Source organism: Zeugodacus cucurbitae, chromosome 3 (genome assembly GCF_028554725.1).
Source record: "Zeugodacus cucurbitae isolate PBARC_wt_2022May chromosome 3, idZeuCucr1.2, whole genome shotgun sequence".
In the NCBI taxonomy this organism is placed as follows: domain Eukaryota; kingdom Metazoa; phylum Arthropoda; class Insecta; order Diptera; family Tephritidae; genus Zeugodacus; species Zeugodacus cucurbitae.
In genome coordinates, this window is record NC_071668.1 from 57,856,836 (window position 1) to 57,872,010 (window position 15,175).

Below are 15,175 nucleotides of genomic sequence, written 5' to 3' on the forward strand. Positions count from 1 at the left end.
AAGTTGTTTTATTTTAACAAATTAAATAACAAATACCTCTAAAAGTTACATATTCATTTTTTTAATATTAAAATTGAAAAATTTTGTTTTTTATGACCAAATAATTTCGGTGCTATGCATAAATTAAAAATTATACTTCTATCAATTTTATTTCCCGCTTCAAGTGCAACGCTTTGGCAGTGCAGCCACGCTTTCAATGGCAATGTCAGTGTTATCAGCGTCTTCATGTGCGCGCCAAAACAAATGCCAGCGCTGTCAAATACAATACAAACATTCATTGCCAATAAGCTGCGGTCAGCGTGTTTTATATTTAGTGCATAAATAATTAAAATAAGCAACGAATTGCCAAGAAATACGACGCCAATTTGAAGCATTGCAATGGATGTAGCTGACGCACAAATTGGACAATTACGCGTAAAGGATGAGGTTGGCTTGCGCTGTCAGAAACTCTTTCAGGATTTCTTAGAGGAGTAAGTGTATTGGCGGTGGTTTTGTGACAATATTAATAAATAAACATAAGTGCGATGAACTAAAAAATGTGTGCTTTAGGTTTAAGGAAGACGGTGAAATAAAGTATGTCAAACCAGCAGCAGATTTGGAATCACCAGATCGTTATACTCTAGAGGTGTCTTTCGACGATGTGGAAAAGTATAATCAGAATTTGGCAACAACAATTATCGAAGAATATTTTCGGTAAGTTTGTGTGTATGTTTTTTTTTTTTTGTTAAAACAAGCTTTAATTTTTTTAAAATTATTCACTTTATAGCATCTACCCATATCTGTGCCAATCAGTTTCGAATTTCGTCAAAGATCGTTGTGGTTTAAAGAATGAAAAAGAGTGCTACATCTCATTCACTGACGTGCCCACGCGCCATAAAGTACGTGATTTAACAACATCAAAAATTGGCACATTGATACGCATATCTGGTCAGGTAGTGCGTACACATCCAGTGCATCCAGAACTTGTTACCGGCACATTCATGTGTATGGATTGCCAAACTGAAATACGCAATGTGGAGCAACAATTTAAGTTTACCAATCCAACAATTTGTCGTAATCCTGTATGCAGTAATCGGCGTCGCTTCATGCTGGATGTGGAGAAGTCACTTTTTGTGGATTTTCAAAAAATACGCATACAAGAAACACAATCAGAGTTGCCGCGTGGTTGTATACCACGTTCAGTGGAAATCATTCTGCGTTCGGAATTGGTGGAAACTGTGCAAGCGGGCGATCGTTATGATTTTACCGGCACATTAATTGTAGTGCCCGACGTGGGTGTATTAAATATGCCGGGCGCCAAAGCGGATATGGGTTCGCGGCACAAGCCGGGAGATGGACCCGAGGGTGTTTCGGGTTTAAAAGAATTGGGCACACGTGAACTCAACTATCGCATGTCTTTCTTGGCGTGCAGCGTACAAACAACAACAGCGCGTTTTGGTGGCACAGATTTGCCTATGTCCGAGGTAACGGCAGAAGATATGAAAAAACAAATGACTGATGCAGAGTGGAATAAGGTGTACGAAATGTCTAAGGATCGTAATTTGTATAACCATCTCATCACGAGTCTGTTTCCCTCGATCTACGGCAATGATGAGGTCAAGCGTGGTGTGTTGTTGCAGTTATTTGGTGGTGTTGGCAAGACTACGCATGAAAGTAAGTATTTTTTCTACTTTTTTTTTAATATTTTATACTTTTTTTAATATATTATATTTTTTTATATTTTACATTTTTTTTTTTTTATTGTAGTATTTTATTTTTTTTTTATATCTTATATTTTTTTAATATTTTATCATTTTTCTTTTTAAATATTTTATATATATTATTTTTTTTTAAATCGTATTTATTTTTTAATATTTTATATTTTTTAATATTTTATATTTTTTTATCATTTATCTTTTTTTTTAATATTTCATAATTTTTTTTTTTATTTACAGAAACAACTTTGCGTGGCGATGTCAATGTATGCATTGTAGGTGATCCCAGTACGGCGAAGTCACAATTTCTGCGTCAAGTCGCCGACTTTTCGCCACGCGCTGTCTACACTTCTGGCAAAGCTTCTTCGGCAGCGGGTCTTACTGCCGCTGTGGTGCGTGATGAGGAGAGTTTCGATTTTGTCATCGAAGCCGGTGCGCTTATGTTGGCCGACAATGGCATCTGTTGCATTGATGAATTCGATAAAATGGATCCACGCGATCAAGTGGCCATACACGAAGCTATGGAACAGCAAACAATTTCCATAGCAAAAGCCGGTGTACGCGCCACCTTAAATGCACGCACTTCAATTTTGGCTGCCGCCAACCCGATAAACGGACGTTATGACCGTACCAAGAGTTTGCAACAGAATATACAATTATCTGCGCCAATTATGTCACGTTTCGATCTATTCTTCATACTCGTCGACGAATGCAATGAAGTGGTGGACTATGCAATCGCACGCAAAATTGTCGATTTACACTCGAACATTGAAGAGTCAGTGGAGTGTGCATACACACGCGAAGAAGTGCTGCGCTACATAACCTTCGCGCGTCAATTCAAACCGATTATTGGGCAGGAGGCAATGAAGCTGCTGGTGGAGAACTATGGTCACTTGAGACAACGTGACACGGGTATTGCCGGCCGCAGCACATGGCGTATCACAGTACGTCAACTGGAGTCCATGATACGCCTGAGCGAAGCAATGGCCAAACTTGAGTGCATGAACGAAGTGCAAGAACGACACGTTAAAGAAGCTTATCGCTTGTTGAACAAATCAATTATACGTGTTGAGCAGCCCGATATACATTTGGACGATGACGAGGGCAATGAGGATGCCTATGTGGGTGATGTGGACATGGGTGATAATGCCGGTACTGCGAATGGCGCGAATAATACGATTGCCACAGAGGGTGCAGAAATGGAAGAAGGCATTGAGGCAAGTGGTAGCCAGTTGCAAAAGAAAAAGCTCACATTATCGTTTGAGGATTACAAAAATCTATCAACTATGTTGGTATTACATATGCGTAATGAGGAGGCACGCTGCGAAACAGAAGGCATCGATTCGGGTATGAAACGCAGCGATGTGGTTACATGGTATTTGGAACAAGTCGCCGATCAGATCGAATCCGAAGAGGAACTTATCTCACGCAAACATTTAATTGAGAAAGTTATCGATCGTTTGATATACCACGATCAAGTGATTATACCATTGAAGACAACCGAATTGCGACAACCCGGTAAAAGTCCGCGTCGTCCCGATGATGAAAGCGAGGAACCAGACGATCCCCTGTTGGTCGTGCATCCCAATTATATTGTTGAATAGCGTGTTGTCGTTTAGACGTTCCAAATCAATTTTATTACATTTTTTTCATACAAACAATTTAATGTTAAATAGAATTAAGTTTTATGTTATCGTATGCATTTTATTTCGAACATTGCGCGTTAAAAATCCGTTAGCTGTGGAGTACAAATAAAGAAATTTCCAAAAAAAAAATATTTTTTGGTCGTGTTAAAAAATATTTTCGAAATCTCTACTCTTACGGAGTTATTTGTTGTCAATCTAAAGATATTTTGGAGTTCTCTTAAACGGAATTGTACTTTAAAAGTGTCACTCAAAATCAAATCTCACTTTAAAAGCGTTCCTTTAATCTTCCAATTGGCTCAGAAGCCTAAATTTCTCACATTTTACAGAACTATCCTATTGAAAGATTACAAAACACAAAATTGTACTCAATATGTATATGAAATTTATTTTGCAAATATCTATTGCTACACTTCATAAATGAGATGTAAGCAACAGCACTGTGACGTACTAAATAGTTTAGTGCTTAAAATTAGTTAATATTTAATAGTTTCTTACATCAAATCGGAAAGTTAAGATACACCAATACCCGATATATTCGCATACACAACTAATTCTCATCATCTTCGATTTTCGGCGCCAAATAGTAGCGTATGTGTCCCAATTCGGCTATACGATATTCAACCACTAGTGGCACATCGGCCGACATTGACAGCTGCACTTGATTCGAGAGTGGCGTCGCCTTTGTGAATGCGTTTAGGTAACGACAAGCGAACGTTAATACAACAGGCTCTTGCATTTCAATCACAATTACTTCATCATCCTTGTCAACGTTTAAGTTTTGCGCCAATTTAACATTGGCCGAACCAACATCACCGGATGCGGAGAATTTTACACCTTCCTTGGTACAACAAATCACTACAGATTCACTGAATTGTGCCAGATCACGACAAATGCGCGCAAATTCCATTGCAGGCATGCGTACAACGCATGAGTAGTCAGTCTCCGGTATACCCAAGTGCTCTTGGTCTAAATTCATCAATTTCATTTCATAGTCGGAGACTTTCTCTTGATTTGAAGATTCGAACATAAATGTTACTGTATCTGCATTATCCTGTGCTTTAATTGTTACAGTATCCTCGTTGTTGGCGCATTTGAGTATCTTAGCCATGCTGCCCAAATTCATGCCCATTGAAAGATTGCGATCACAACGGAATTTATCGAAGCCATCTGAGCGTAGCGTCAAAGAGACAAGTGAGACGTGGGAATTGTCCATGGCCTGCAACTGCAAAGAAAAGTTTAATAATTAGCAATTAAAACACACAATTTGTAGTTTTTGAACACCAACCTGTATGCCGGAATCGCTACAATCGAAAGTTCCCTCATTGAGCAAATCTTTGATGGCGTCCAAGATCTTTTTGAGTGTGGTTGCATTCTTTAGACGCGCTTCAAACATTGTGACGGTTTATTGTGATTGTGAAGATTTATAAAGCGAAATATACACAAATACTGGAATTAATTGCTAGCGTGAGATTTCACAACCAAACGACACGATGTAAATTTTTGAAATGATCACACACTTTTGCAAATTTGCACAAGAAATGCAGGCAAAACGCTTGTTTTGGCGCCAAATGTCAAAATGTAGAGAACGTCAGCTGGTTTGGCAGTTTTGGCGACATCTGGTGTTTAATAGCAAAGTGGGTAATTTAGTTAGGAGATTAGAAGTTTAATAAAAATTGCTAATAAATATAGAATAAATTAATTTAAAAATTATTAATTTTTACCATTTTGATTTAACATTTTTTAAATAGTTGAAAATCAGCATGATTTTGCTAAATCACTATAGTTATTTCCAAAGGCCTACAGGGCTCTTTACCTCAGTCCGGCAACACATTCGCAAGTTTCCAATTGCATTTATTTGTTATTGCCATATTTTCGTTTCCTTTTATCATTGTTTTCGCATAATTTGCCGGATTTGAAGCGTACCTCTTGGCATTATTTATTTTTATTGCGAAGTAAATATCGAATTCCAATTGCTTACTTAACGGAAAATTATATTTATTATTATTTTAAAGTGATGGCGAATGATTATTATGCAAACGTAACTGGCACGCCTTCCTGTTCATCATCACGCTGGCTCACTGAAGAGGTTTTCAAACTGATCGATATGGTGCAACACGATGAAGCCATTTATAACCCGCGCCACAAATACTACTTTTGTCGGCCATATGTAGAGAATTTCTGGCGTGAAGTTGATCAAAAACTCGAGAAGAATCGTAAGTAGATGAAATTCTCAAGAATTGCGCAGTTATAGAAGTTTGTTGCTGTACTGTCCAAAATTTCGTTTCAGCTGGAGCCAGTCTTGCAAAATGGACTAATTTGCGTATATCCTTTCGACGCGAATATACAAATTATCTGGAAGAAAAGGTGCCGCCATGCTGGACTTATTTTGATCGCATGTTTTTTCTGCATCCTTATCTAAGAAAGTAAGTGTATTTAAAATTCTATATTATTGTTAATTAAATATGAAATTATATTATAGTATAAAATTATTGTTTTAATTAATATTTTCATAGAAAACATTCACAACCCAAATCATTGGACTCACAAGTACAAGACGCATTAGTACGTATCAGCTCTTTATCAGATCGTTTACAACGTGAACGTACAGCAGCAGTGGCCGCAAATGCCGCAGCTGCTCTTAGCGGTAGTAACGTGACAAGCGATGTACACTCTTCACTATTACATACGCAACAATCGCATCAGCAACCAATTGATAATTATTTAGAATACTTTGATGATGCCGAACCGAATAATTCCGACGATTTGGAAGATGTTATAGATGATGAGCAACGTACACGCTTTCGTCATGCAGATCCCCATATACATACACTCAATAATGATATAAAATCTGAATGCGATGATGTTAAATCGGATGTTGATGATTATGAGCCAGAAATCGCCGTACGACATGAAGAAGAAGATAATGAACTTGAAGAAATGGAAATGCGTAATTTTATGATGGATTCATACGCCAGTAGTAGCACCGCTATACCATTAGAAGATCGGCGTGCACAATTACGCATGCAGCAGTTTATGCGTTTGCAAACACGCTCGTACCAAGATGAGTTTCGTATCAAGCGTCCTCGCTCGCAGGATAGCATAAGTAGCACACATGCGATTAGTAGCGGTGCTGGTGGCAGCGCAAATATACCTACTACCGGTAGTAGTAGTTTACATACTAATCCACATCCCAGTGCTCCTCCTATACCTGTTAGTGCAGGTGGACATACACGCATGCATAGCTCTACAGCCAGCACAGCAACAGCACATACAAATGTGTCCTTAGTACGACCAACCCTAGCCAAACCTATGGAATTAGTTAGCACTACCACAAGCAATGCTGGCCCTGTTGGACTCAGTGTTGGCGCTGGCGTTAGTACAGGCAATACACTGACAAATAATCCAAATAACGATGCAGATGTGAATGCCAGTAGCACATCAAGTATAAGTAACCAGTTGCCAACAACTTCGTCCGCAATAAGTCACCAGCATCAGCGGCACTCAAGTGCTAGTCATCACAATCACAATTATAGTCATCATAGTGCTGGCGGCAGCGCTAATGCGCATCATCGTCTAGAAATTGCATCAATATCGTCGGGTACTGTTGGTGCTGGCTTGAGTACCAGCGGTGTTGCAAATGCAAACGTGTCGGTGTCCACATTAATGAATGCCACTAATTCCGCCACGAGTGCGCCGCAGTCACATGTGGAGTTGTGTGATTGCAAAACCGATCCGGATGCTATGTTCCTTATGAGTTTGCTGCCTGATATACAAAAATTAAACGGGCGTGATCGTGGAAAAATTAAAATCGCATTTCAAAACATACTGCAGGATTACCTGTATCCTGATTAGGAGAGCCTACTCGCAGGCAGTTGCTGTTAAAACGTGGAAAATCTTTCTGAAGTTACTTTCAACGAAAGGTGTGTTACTATGAGCCTCAAAATTACTAACTTCCAATTTCGTTACTTACTTTATTTTTTATTATTTCTTACAGATGATTGATTTTGTGTGTGAAGTGTAATAATTTGCAAAAGAATATTGTTGAAAAAGCGCTGAAAAATTGTATGCACTTACAAGTGTTTAACTGGATTGCTGGCATAACCGGTAAATTTTACAAGTGTAAGCTTATCCTAGTTATTGTTATATTAAGTTAGGCACTACGTTTAGTGTTTTATCAACAGTCCTTCAAATTACTTATATATGTGGCACACATAATTCACCTTAAATATTCGGTAGTTTAATAACTTAAAATATTATCGAAAATGTGATGCTTGATTAAATCTTAGTGAATATGTAAACCCTGCAGTAAATAATTAGGCAATTCACAAAGTCTGTTAAAGTGGAATATTTTCAACAATTTTTTTTTTTTTTTAATATTGCGAATAACTTACAATAGTATTGTAATACTTATTCAGGCAATCAGTTAAGTGCTTATTTTATTGTTATATTTGCATAAAAAAACATAAATAAGCTACTTTGTGAATTGTCTACTTGAGAGACCTTAAGTTAAATAATAGCTTTTTTGTATAATACATTTCATACTTTTAGCCATTGCAGCTACATATATGCAATGACATATGAAGATATATTATTTTTTTACTTGAAATCTATTTATTCATTTTATATACGTATATATTTTTTTCTATAATTTTAATTACAAGAAATAACTGTTATAATCTTTGTGGATATATATTTTATAGTGCAACAGTTGATTCCTTATTTCTGTTTCCGATTTTTGATAATTTTTTTCCATTTTAATTTTACAAAAATGTAAAACAAACAGAACTGCAGACGTGAGAACGCAGATACGCTGATTAAGTGTGCGAATTTCATATTTAAGTCGCGTTCGAACGTTTTTAAAAATATTCCGCTAATTTCAAAGAGAGAAACCCAGTTGGTTTGGATGGTTAAATTGAATTTTTTTTACAATTTATTTTTTAAATATTCAGCCTTATTGTAAACTTCATGTGAACAGCATTCCCAATGAAAATAACTCACACATTTTTGTTTTTCGTATCAAGAACTTCACATGTGAAAATCCTCACATCTTGGAAAATTTTCATGTTATATAATATTACGTTCATTGGTTCTTTCTATAATATTACGTGCGCATGTATGAACTTGATTAAATTTGCTTTCTGAGGAACCTTCTACCGCGGAACGGGTGGATATCCAGCATATCCTATGAAAAAATAAAATTTACAAACTGATTGAAAGATTTTATTAATAATGTACCTAGCAACCAAACGTTTCTGGTACCTCGCGTATAATCCTGCTCCATTGAAATCCTGGACTTGTGTTCCAGGGTGTGTAGCATCAACAAAAAAATTTAAACTAATTGCTCGCTTCTCTTCTGTAGTAGGCCATTTTATCCATTGATTACAGAGGCACGACTCAAATACATCCAGTACTTCAGAAAGGATTTGACTGAAGCTTGTCTGGGACGCCTTTTTGATAGGCACCTTCACCAAAACATCGCAAGCAAGCTGAAAGCTTTACGACGCTGTCTATTGCGAAACGTTTCCTCACCACTGGTAACCCATTGTGCAACACATCCAAGAAATATTTGAATGTAGGCTTATTTATTCTGTACAACTGGTGGAAACTATACAAATATGCACAAATGTGTGTGTATTTCTTGAGTAATATTGCTTTCCTTTTTACCTTGTATTGGGTAAATCTAGAGGATTGGACTTGTCGCGTAAAATCCTTCTGGACATTCGTTCAATTAACTGCTGGCTAGTATTATTTTCTTCTTCAATCAAGCTAAGCCGGAAGTAAACACTAATCATGTTAATTTTTATTTTTAATGCAAAATACTACACTTAAAAACCAGCAAGAAAGACTTTCTATGCTAACAATTTGAAAAAAAAAAAAAAACATTAGTGACAAATTGCTGAAGTTCACAATAACATAATCGAAATTCGAATATAAGTATTTTTTCACACGAAAATAATGAAACGAAATTTCTTTCGTGTGGACATTCCGTCACGTTCAGCTTCTAATGCATGCTTCTGTGGCATGATTGTATTCGAATTACAATTATTAGGGTAGACACCCATAACTCGCGCTACCATTTTGGGTAATTGGAAATCTAACTGCGCTTTCACGTCATAACTCTTCCCCTCCTAAGTGAGGGACGTCCTCGAACCTTCTGGTTTGCATTTGCGTGATGTTTTCTACTACCTTTAAATTTCTATAAAAAAAATTATGACAAGCAAAACTCCTATGATGGCCAGTACGTTTAGGATAACTGATCAATCCTGTCTTATGTCTATAATATAAAAATGAATCGCAAACAGTGCTGCCAACTTTTGACCAGAAAAAAAGCTGTTTTTGACGGGAAGAATGGAGAAAACAGCTAAAAAAATCTAAAAACAAATGTGTCAAAAATAAGAAAAAATGTCTAAACAAAAAATTAACAATTTATTAAGTTAATTTTTGTTTAAAAGATTTCCATTAATTTATCTATATCGTCTTGGTCTGTCACATTTTCGTATGACATATTCATGCCTATCATCTGCAGATGTTTTACAGGCACTTCATAGTCGACGCAGCATTTTCCTATCCTTCGTAATCCCTTTCTGTATATTAAAACTAGTTGACCCGGCAAACGTTGTTTTGCCATATAAATTATTTTCCCGGCTTTCGCCAACAATCACAACTGCAACCTCATCTATTGTTGGAACGTTAAATTGGCGTTCATGCGTTCCAGTAGGTCGTTTATCCGCTCTGATCACGACTTTATAGTCATCATTTGGCATGCGATCCAACGCAGTTTGGAATAACCGAACCAATGCATGATGTTCATGAAGCAGCTGCTGAAAATCGCGAAGAATTCCTCTTCTCATTTCCGTATTGATTGTTTGGCGCTGATCAAGTTGATGTTCAACATTGCCCATGAAGTAAATTTGAAGGAATTTATGTTGTGCGTCTTCAAGTGGTAGCAATGATCCAATTCGATGGTGAATTTGGCCTTGGATCTGTAGAGTCAATTTCGAAATTAGATTCAATATTTTTTGTGCATCAAAAGAAAATGATCGTTTAATTTATTACCTTGAATGTCGGATTGAATCCGCTTTCATGAATAATATCTGCCCCAAATGAAGTCATTTGAAAGCATCCGTTGTATTTCTGAGCGTTCGATAGAAAATGACGTGATTCTGGTGTTTCATCAGTAAGCAAAGAACGCAATGGCTCTGTTAGCAAAAGCAATGGTGGTAATTTAACCTTGCCACTGAAACAGCACAGTCCAGTTGTTTCTCCAGCGAACTTCAATGCACCGCAGTGGTTGCACACAACCTCCATTGGGTGAATTTTAACGGAAGGATGCGAGCTGTAGTTAATTCTGCAATCGTAATGAAACGCTACTCAATCCACATCAACAATTGAAGCACTTCTTCTTATGCGTTGATTTAGATTATCACGTTGTTGAGTTGTTTCATTTGCCCGACGATTTCTCATTGTTAACTGAGCCATTTCATTTTCCGCCTGTCTTTCTTCTTGTGTTTGTGATGCACGAAGTCGGGCCATACTAACACGGCGCTGTTCTCGTGCGTTTCTCGTAGCCCTTCTGCAAAGTTGTATCGGCATACCTCTAAATATCGTCAGTTTCGAAAAATCGAATTCAACTGGTGGTATAACTCCTTTCTTTAGCGAATTTATGGCAAACTCCAAATCATTAAGCAATTCTGTTGCTTTGGCGTTATTACTTTGGGAATGACTTGTTCACCCTTTGTAAATCGCAAAGAATTGGCTTTAAAAATAACAAATAGAGATAGTTAACAGTTATGATATTTACTTGTTGATCTCCATATATTAAAGGTATTTTATTTTCACCTATAATTATTACATCGTCGTTTAAATTTATTATTGCTCCTAATGGCTTTAAAATATTATTTCCTATCAATCCATCGTAAAAATTATGGAAGTTACAAATAAAAAATTCAATTGATACGTCCTTACTACCTAGTTCTTCAAAAAGAGGGATACGAACTTTTTTATTTATTTTGATTATATGCTGTAGAGTTTTAATAGTTATTTCATTCGTTGGTATATTCCATTTTGGGTGGCATATGTCTGGATAATTGAATGTGAAGCTCCTGTATCTTGGAAAAGGATTTCCAGTGCTTCTTCCAGCGTGTTTGGATTTCTACAAATCAATATAATCTTCATTGGCTCGGGAATTTTTCCTTTAAAAATGTTAAGCGCTGATTTCATGTTATTTCTGGCTATTTCTGATGTGCCAGGATTTTCTCCCATTATTAAATTGGTTTTATTATTTAACCTCCGTGGCTTATCTTTTATTTCGTTATAGAATTCTGTCGTGTTTGTTCTGAATACTACTGCTCTCATATTATCATAACGTTCTTCTACGCTCAATTTTTCTCCAAAATTATTTATAAGAACATTCTTAATGTCCGTCCACGACTGTACATGAAAATTCATTTCTATTATTTCCCTAGCTCTACCTTGTAACCTACTTTTTATTATATCAGAGAAGAGAAGTTGGGACATTTCGTCATATTGCGTTAGTAAGGGGTGTATTCTATCTATAAGAGTAGTAAAGTTGTAAAGGTCATGTCGTGTTCCGTTAAATTCAGGTAATGTTTTGAGGTATTTGATAGGGTCAAGGGTAACAGAAGGTGCTTGGGCCATGATTAAAAATAAAATGAATTTATATATGTAACACTTAAAATTTCACTTTGCAATTTCGCTTAATAATCTTAATGGTTTTTTTTTTTAAAGTGATTAGTTTTTTTTTTTATAACAATAACATTGTAAAACTTATACTTATAATATATGCAAATAACTCACTTTATGTAGGAGCTTTACTTGTTGATTCGGCTTCTTCTTAACTTTGATGTCCTTTTTGTTTTTTTTTTTTTATTGTTGATTTGTTGTTGGTTTGAAAAAATTTTTGATTTGATGTTTTATTGTTGATTCGGCTTCTCCTTAACTTTGATGTCTTTCTTTTTTTATTTGTTGATTTGTTCACTAAAATTTTATTTTTTTTTTCTACCTTAATTCTTTAAGGATAGTATTATTTTTTTTTTTGTATCTTGATTTTTCAAAGATACTTTTCCTCGCATCCCATCCTCGTCGCCAATTAAAACATTTGTTAATTTTCTTAAAGAATATGACTGAGTTAGTTTACAAAAGTTCTTAATCTTAAATACGAAATCAATTTTAATCACATCATTGTTCTTGGCTTGCAATATTCACTACTGGTTGGAGAATGCTGTAATATTTGACAATAATGAACATACAAATGTAGGATAGCCCTTCAAATAAACGCACTTGGTTCAACTTTATAATTAACACACACTTTATTTAAAATATGTTAAATGTTAAATGTTCATGTATAAACTGAATATGTGAAGTCCGTCCGTTTGACCGTCCTATATGTACGATGACTGTTTAACGACTGTGTTCTTGTCCTGTTTGTTAAGTTGGTCGTGCCCTATCAGTGCTGCCTATTGTCATAGGTCAGTGTTGCCCTTTTGTAAGTGAGGTGAGTGTGCGTACGTATTAATAGGTGTGTCCACTACGTGTTGTCCTGTCACCGCTTCCCACAATCGGCCATCCTGCACTTTCATTCGACCCGAATGAAGGATCAAATTTTTTCATGAATTCCGCGACGGTAGTAGTGCGTCCGGGTCCTTCGTGATCTCCAACTTTCGCAACTTCGTATCTGCCATGTTTCAACTGCTTAATGATCTTGTACGGTCCAAGATATTTTGGCTTCAGCTTCAGCCCAGATCCATACTGTGTACGTTTGATTGCTACCAGTTCGTTAATTTTGTACTCAACTTCAGCTTTACGACGAACATTGTAGGTCTTGCGATTTTCTTCTTGTAAACGAACTATATTCTCTTTCGCTTGAAGACGGCTTTTCTCACGCTCTGAGTCGATTTCTTCTGTTGCGAAGTTTTCTAAAAGCTCTTCCAGATTCGGCATTTCAGCCACTCGCATTTCTAATCCAGTTAATATCTTGAACGGCGATATTTTTGTACTACGCGGTGGAGTGTTGTTTATAGTCTGTTGTACGCGTTCTACATGTTTGTACCACTCACCAGGACTTTCGTGGCATAATTTCGATATCATAGGTATCACGATTTTGTGTATTCGCTCAACCTGTCCGTTCCCCCTTGGAACACCCGTGGCAATTGTTAGATGCTGAATACCTTCTTTCACACAGTACTCTTTGAAAAGAGTTGACGTAAATGCGGAGCCTCTGTCGCTGATTATGCGCTTTGGATTTCCAAATACCGACGACTGCTTCCTAAGTCTGTCAACTACTGCCTCTGCTCTCGTGTTTTTTGTTGGATAAAGCCAAACAAATTTGGAAAATGCGTCGACAACCACAAGTAAATAATTATAAGATTTCTTCGACATTTCCATAGGTCCAACGTGGTCGACGTGGTATATACCTAAAGGACAGTCCTCCTTGTTAATTGGATTAAGCCAGCCTTTCTTTTTCCCTATTTTATTTTCGTTTACCAAACATTCGATACAGCTTTCTACTACGCGAGATGCTTTCGCTTTCAACTGTGGAATATAATACGTTTTCTCCACTATATCTTGTGTTTTCTTACTGGAGAAATGACCTTGTTTATGTGCAATCCTTATCACTTCCTCCTCCATGAGTGAAGGTACTACTATCAACTCTTTGATGGGGTCCTTGTGTAATATGCCGTATTTCATATAGTAATCCCCGTATTCGTCCTTTTCTAAAACCTTCCGCACAGCTCTAACCCAATTGTCCTCTTCTTGAGCTTGCTTTAACCGGTGTCGCAATGAATCTTCCATGAGTAAACAGGAAACTCTGCTCAACGCGTCTACGTGCCTCATTTTAGTGCCACTCCGATGCTGTACTTCGTAATCAAAATCTTGTAAATACATCGCCCAGCGCGAAACTCTTAAGGGCACGTCTCGTTTCTTCATCGTCATGGCGAACGCATTACAATCGGTTACTATTCGGAATTTAATACCTATCAGATATACACGCCATTTCTTGAGTGCTTCGATGATGGCTAAGACTTCGAGTTCGTACGAATGGTAAAACTCCTCACACGGTTTCGTCTTCCGACTCATATACTGGACTGGATGAAAGTTCTGATCATCTCTATTCCTCTGCAATAGTACTGCCCCATATCCGAATTTCGATGCGTCTGTATGCACCTCGGTTACTGCTTGCGGATCGTATAACGTTAAAACTGGCGCATTTATTAGTGCCGCTTTTAGTTGCTGGAATGCTGTTAGTTGCTCATCACCTAGTTCATATCGTACATCTTGTTTCAACATTTCTGACAATGGTCTCGCAATTGTTGCGTAACTTTCGATGAATCGCCTAAAGTACGAGGTTAGTCCAAGGAATCGTTGCATAGCTTTTTTATCACGTGGCAGCGGGAACTGTTTGATGGCGTTCGTCTTCGCCTCGGATGGTTTTATGCAACTATTCTTGATGATATAACCCAGGAACTCAACTTTCCTCACCAGAAACTGACACTTGCTCCAATTGATTCGCAATCCACTAGCTGCAGCTGTCTTCAGCACAACTTCCAAGTTCTTGATGCCCTCGAACTCGTCTTTGGAAGGAATTATAAGGTCATCCATGTACGCAATCACAATCCCATCTTTTATCAAATCTCTGAATACGGCTAGAATGAATCTTGCAAACACTGCTGGTGAATTACAAATTCCAAATGGTACATACAGAAACTCATACTGTCCGGTACCCGTAACAAATGACGTATATTTTGTGGATTCGGCGCTTACGGGCACGTGAAAAAATCCATTTACCAAATCTAGTGTCGTATATATCTGGGCACC

General features: G+C 37.1%; 3 protein-coding genes across 4 annotated transcripts; 2 read left to right on the forward strand and 1 right to left on the reverse strand.

Moving 5' to 3' along the window:
- Window positions 1–227: 227 nt before the first annotated feature.
- On the forward strand, window positions 228–3,494 carry LOC105219782 (DNA replication licensing factor Mcm6). Its single transcript, XM_011196086.3, has 4 exons — window positions 228–470; window positions 550–693; window positions 767–1,653; window positions 1,935–3,494. Exons 1-4 carry the CDS (start codon window positions 379–381, stop codon window positions 3,296–3,298), a joined length of 2,487 nt encoding a protein of 828 aa, XP_011194388.2. The 5' UTR covers window positions 228–378; the 3' UTR covers window positions 3,299–3,494.
- Window positions 3,495–3,699: 205 nt separating this feature from the next.
- Window positions 3,700–4,933, reverse strand: LOC105219783 (proliferating cell nuclear antigen). The gene is made up of 2 exons (XM_011196087.2): window positions 4,626–4,933; window positions 3,700–4,562 (listed from the first exon to the last, which is right to left on the reverse strand). Exons 1-2 carry the CDS (start codon window positions 4,731–4,733, stop codon window positions 3,888–3,890), a joined length of 783 nt encoding a protein of 260 aa, XP_011194389.1. The 5' UTR covers window positions 4,734–4,933; the 3' UTR covers window positions 3,700–3,887.
- Window positions 4,934–5,154: 221 nt separating this feature from the next.
- Window positions 5,155–8,894, forward strand: LOC105219784 (uncharacterized). 2 transcript variants are annotated; one of them, XM_011196088.3, is made up of 5 exons: window positions 5,155–5,292; window positions 5,353–5,553; window positions 5,628–5,763; window positions 5,854–7,260; window positions 7,335–8,894. In XM_011196088.3, coding segments are annotated over exons 1-4 (1,677 nt in total). In that variant the 5' UTR covers window positions 5,155–5,291; the 3' UTR covers window positions 7,193–7,260; window positions 7,335–8,894. The 2 variants fall into 2 exon arrangements, with proteins under 2 accessions (XP_011194390.2, XP_028901142.2); XM_029045309.2 differs by having other exon boundaries at window positions 5,176–5,553.
- The last annotated feature ends 6,281 nt before the right edge of the window (window positions 8,895–15,175 follow it).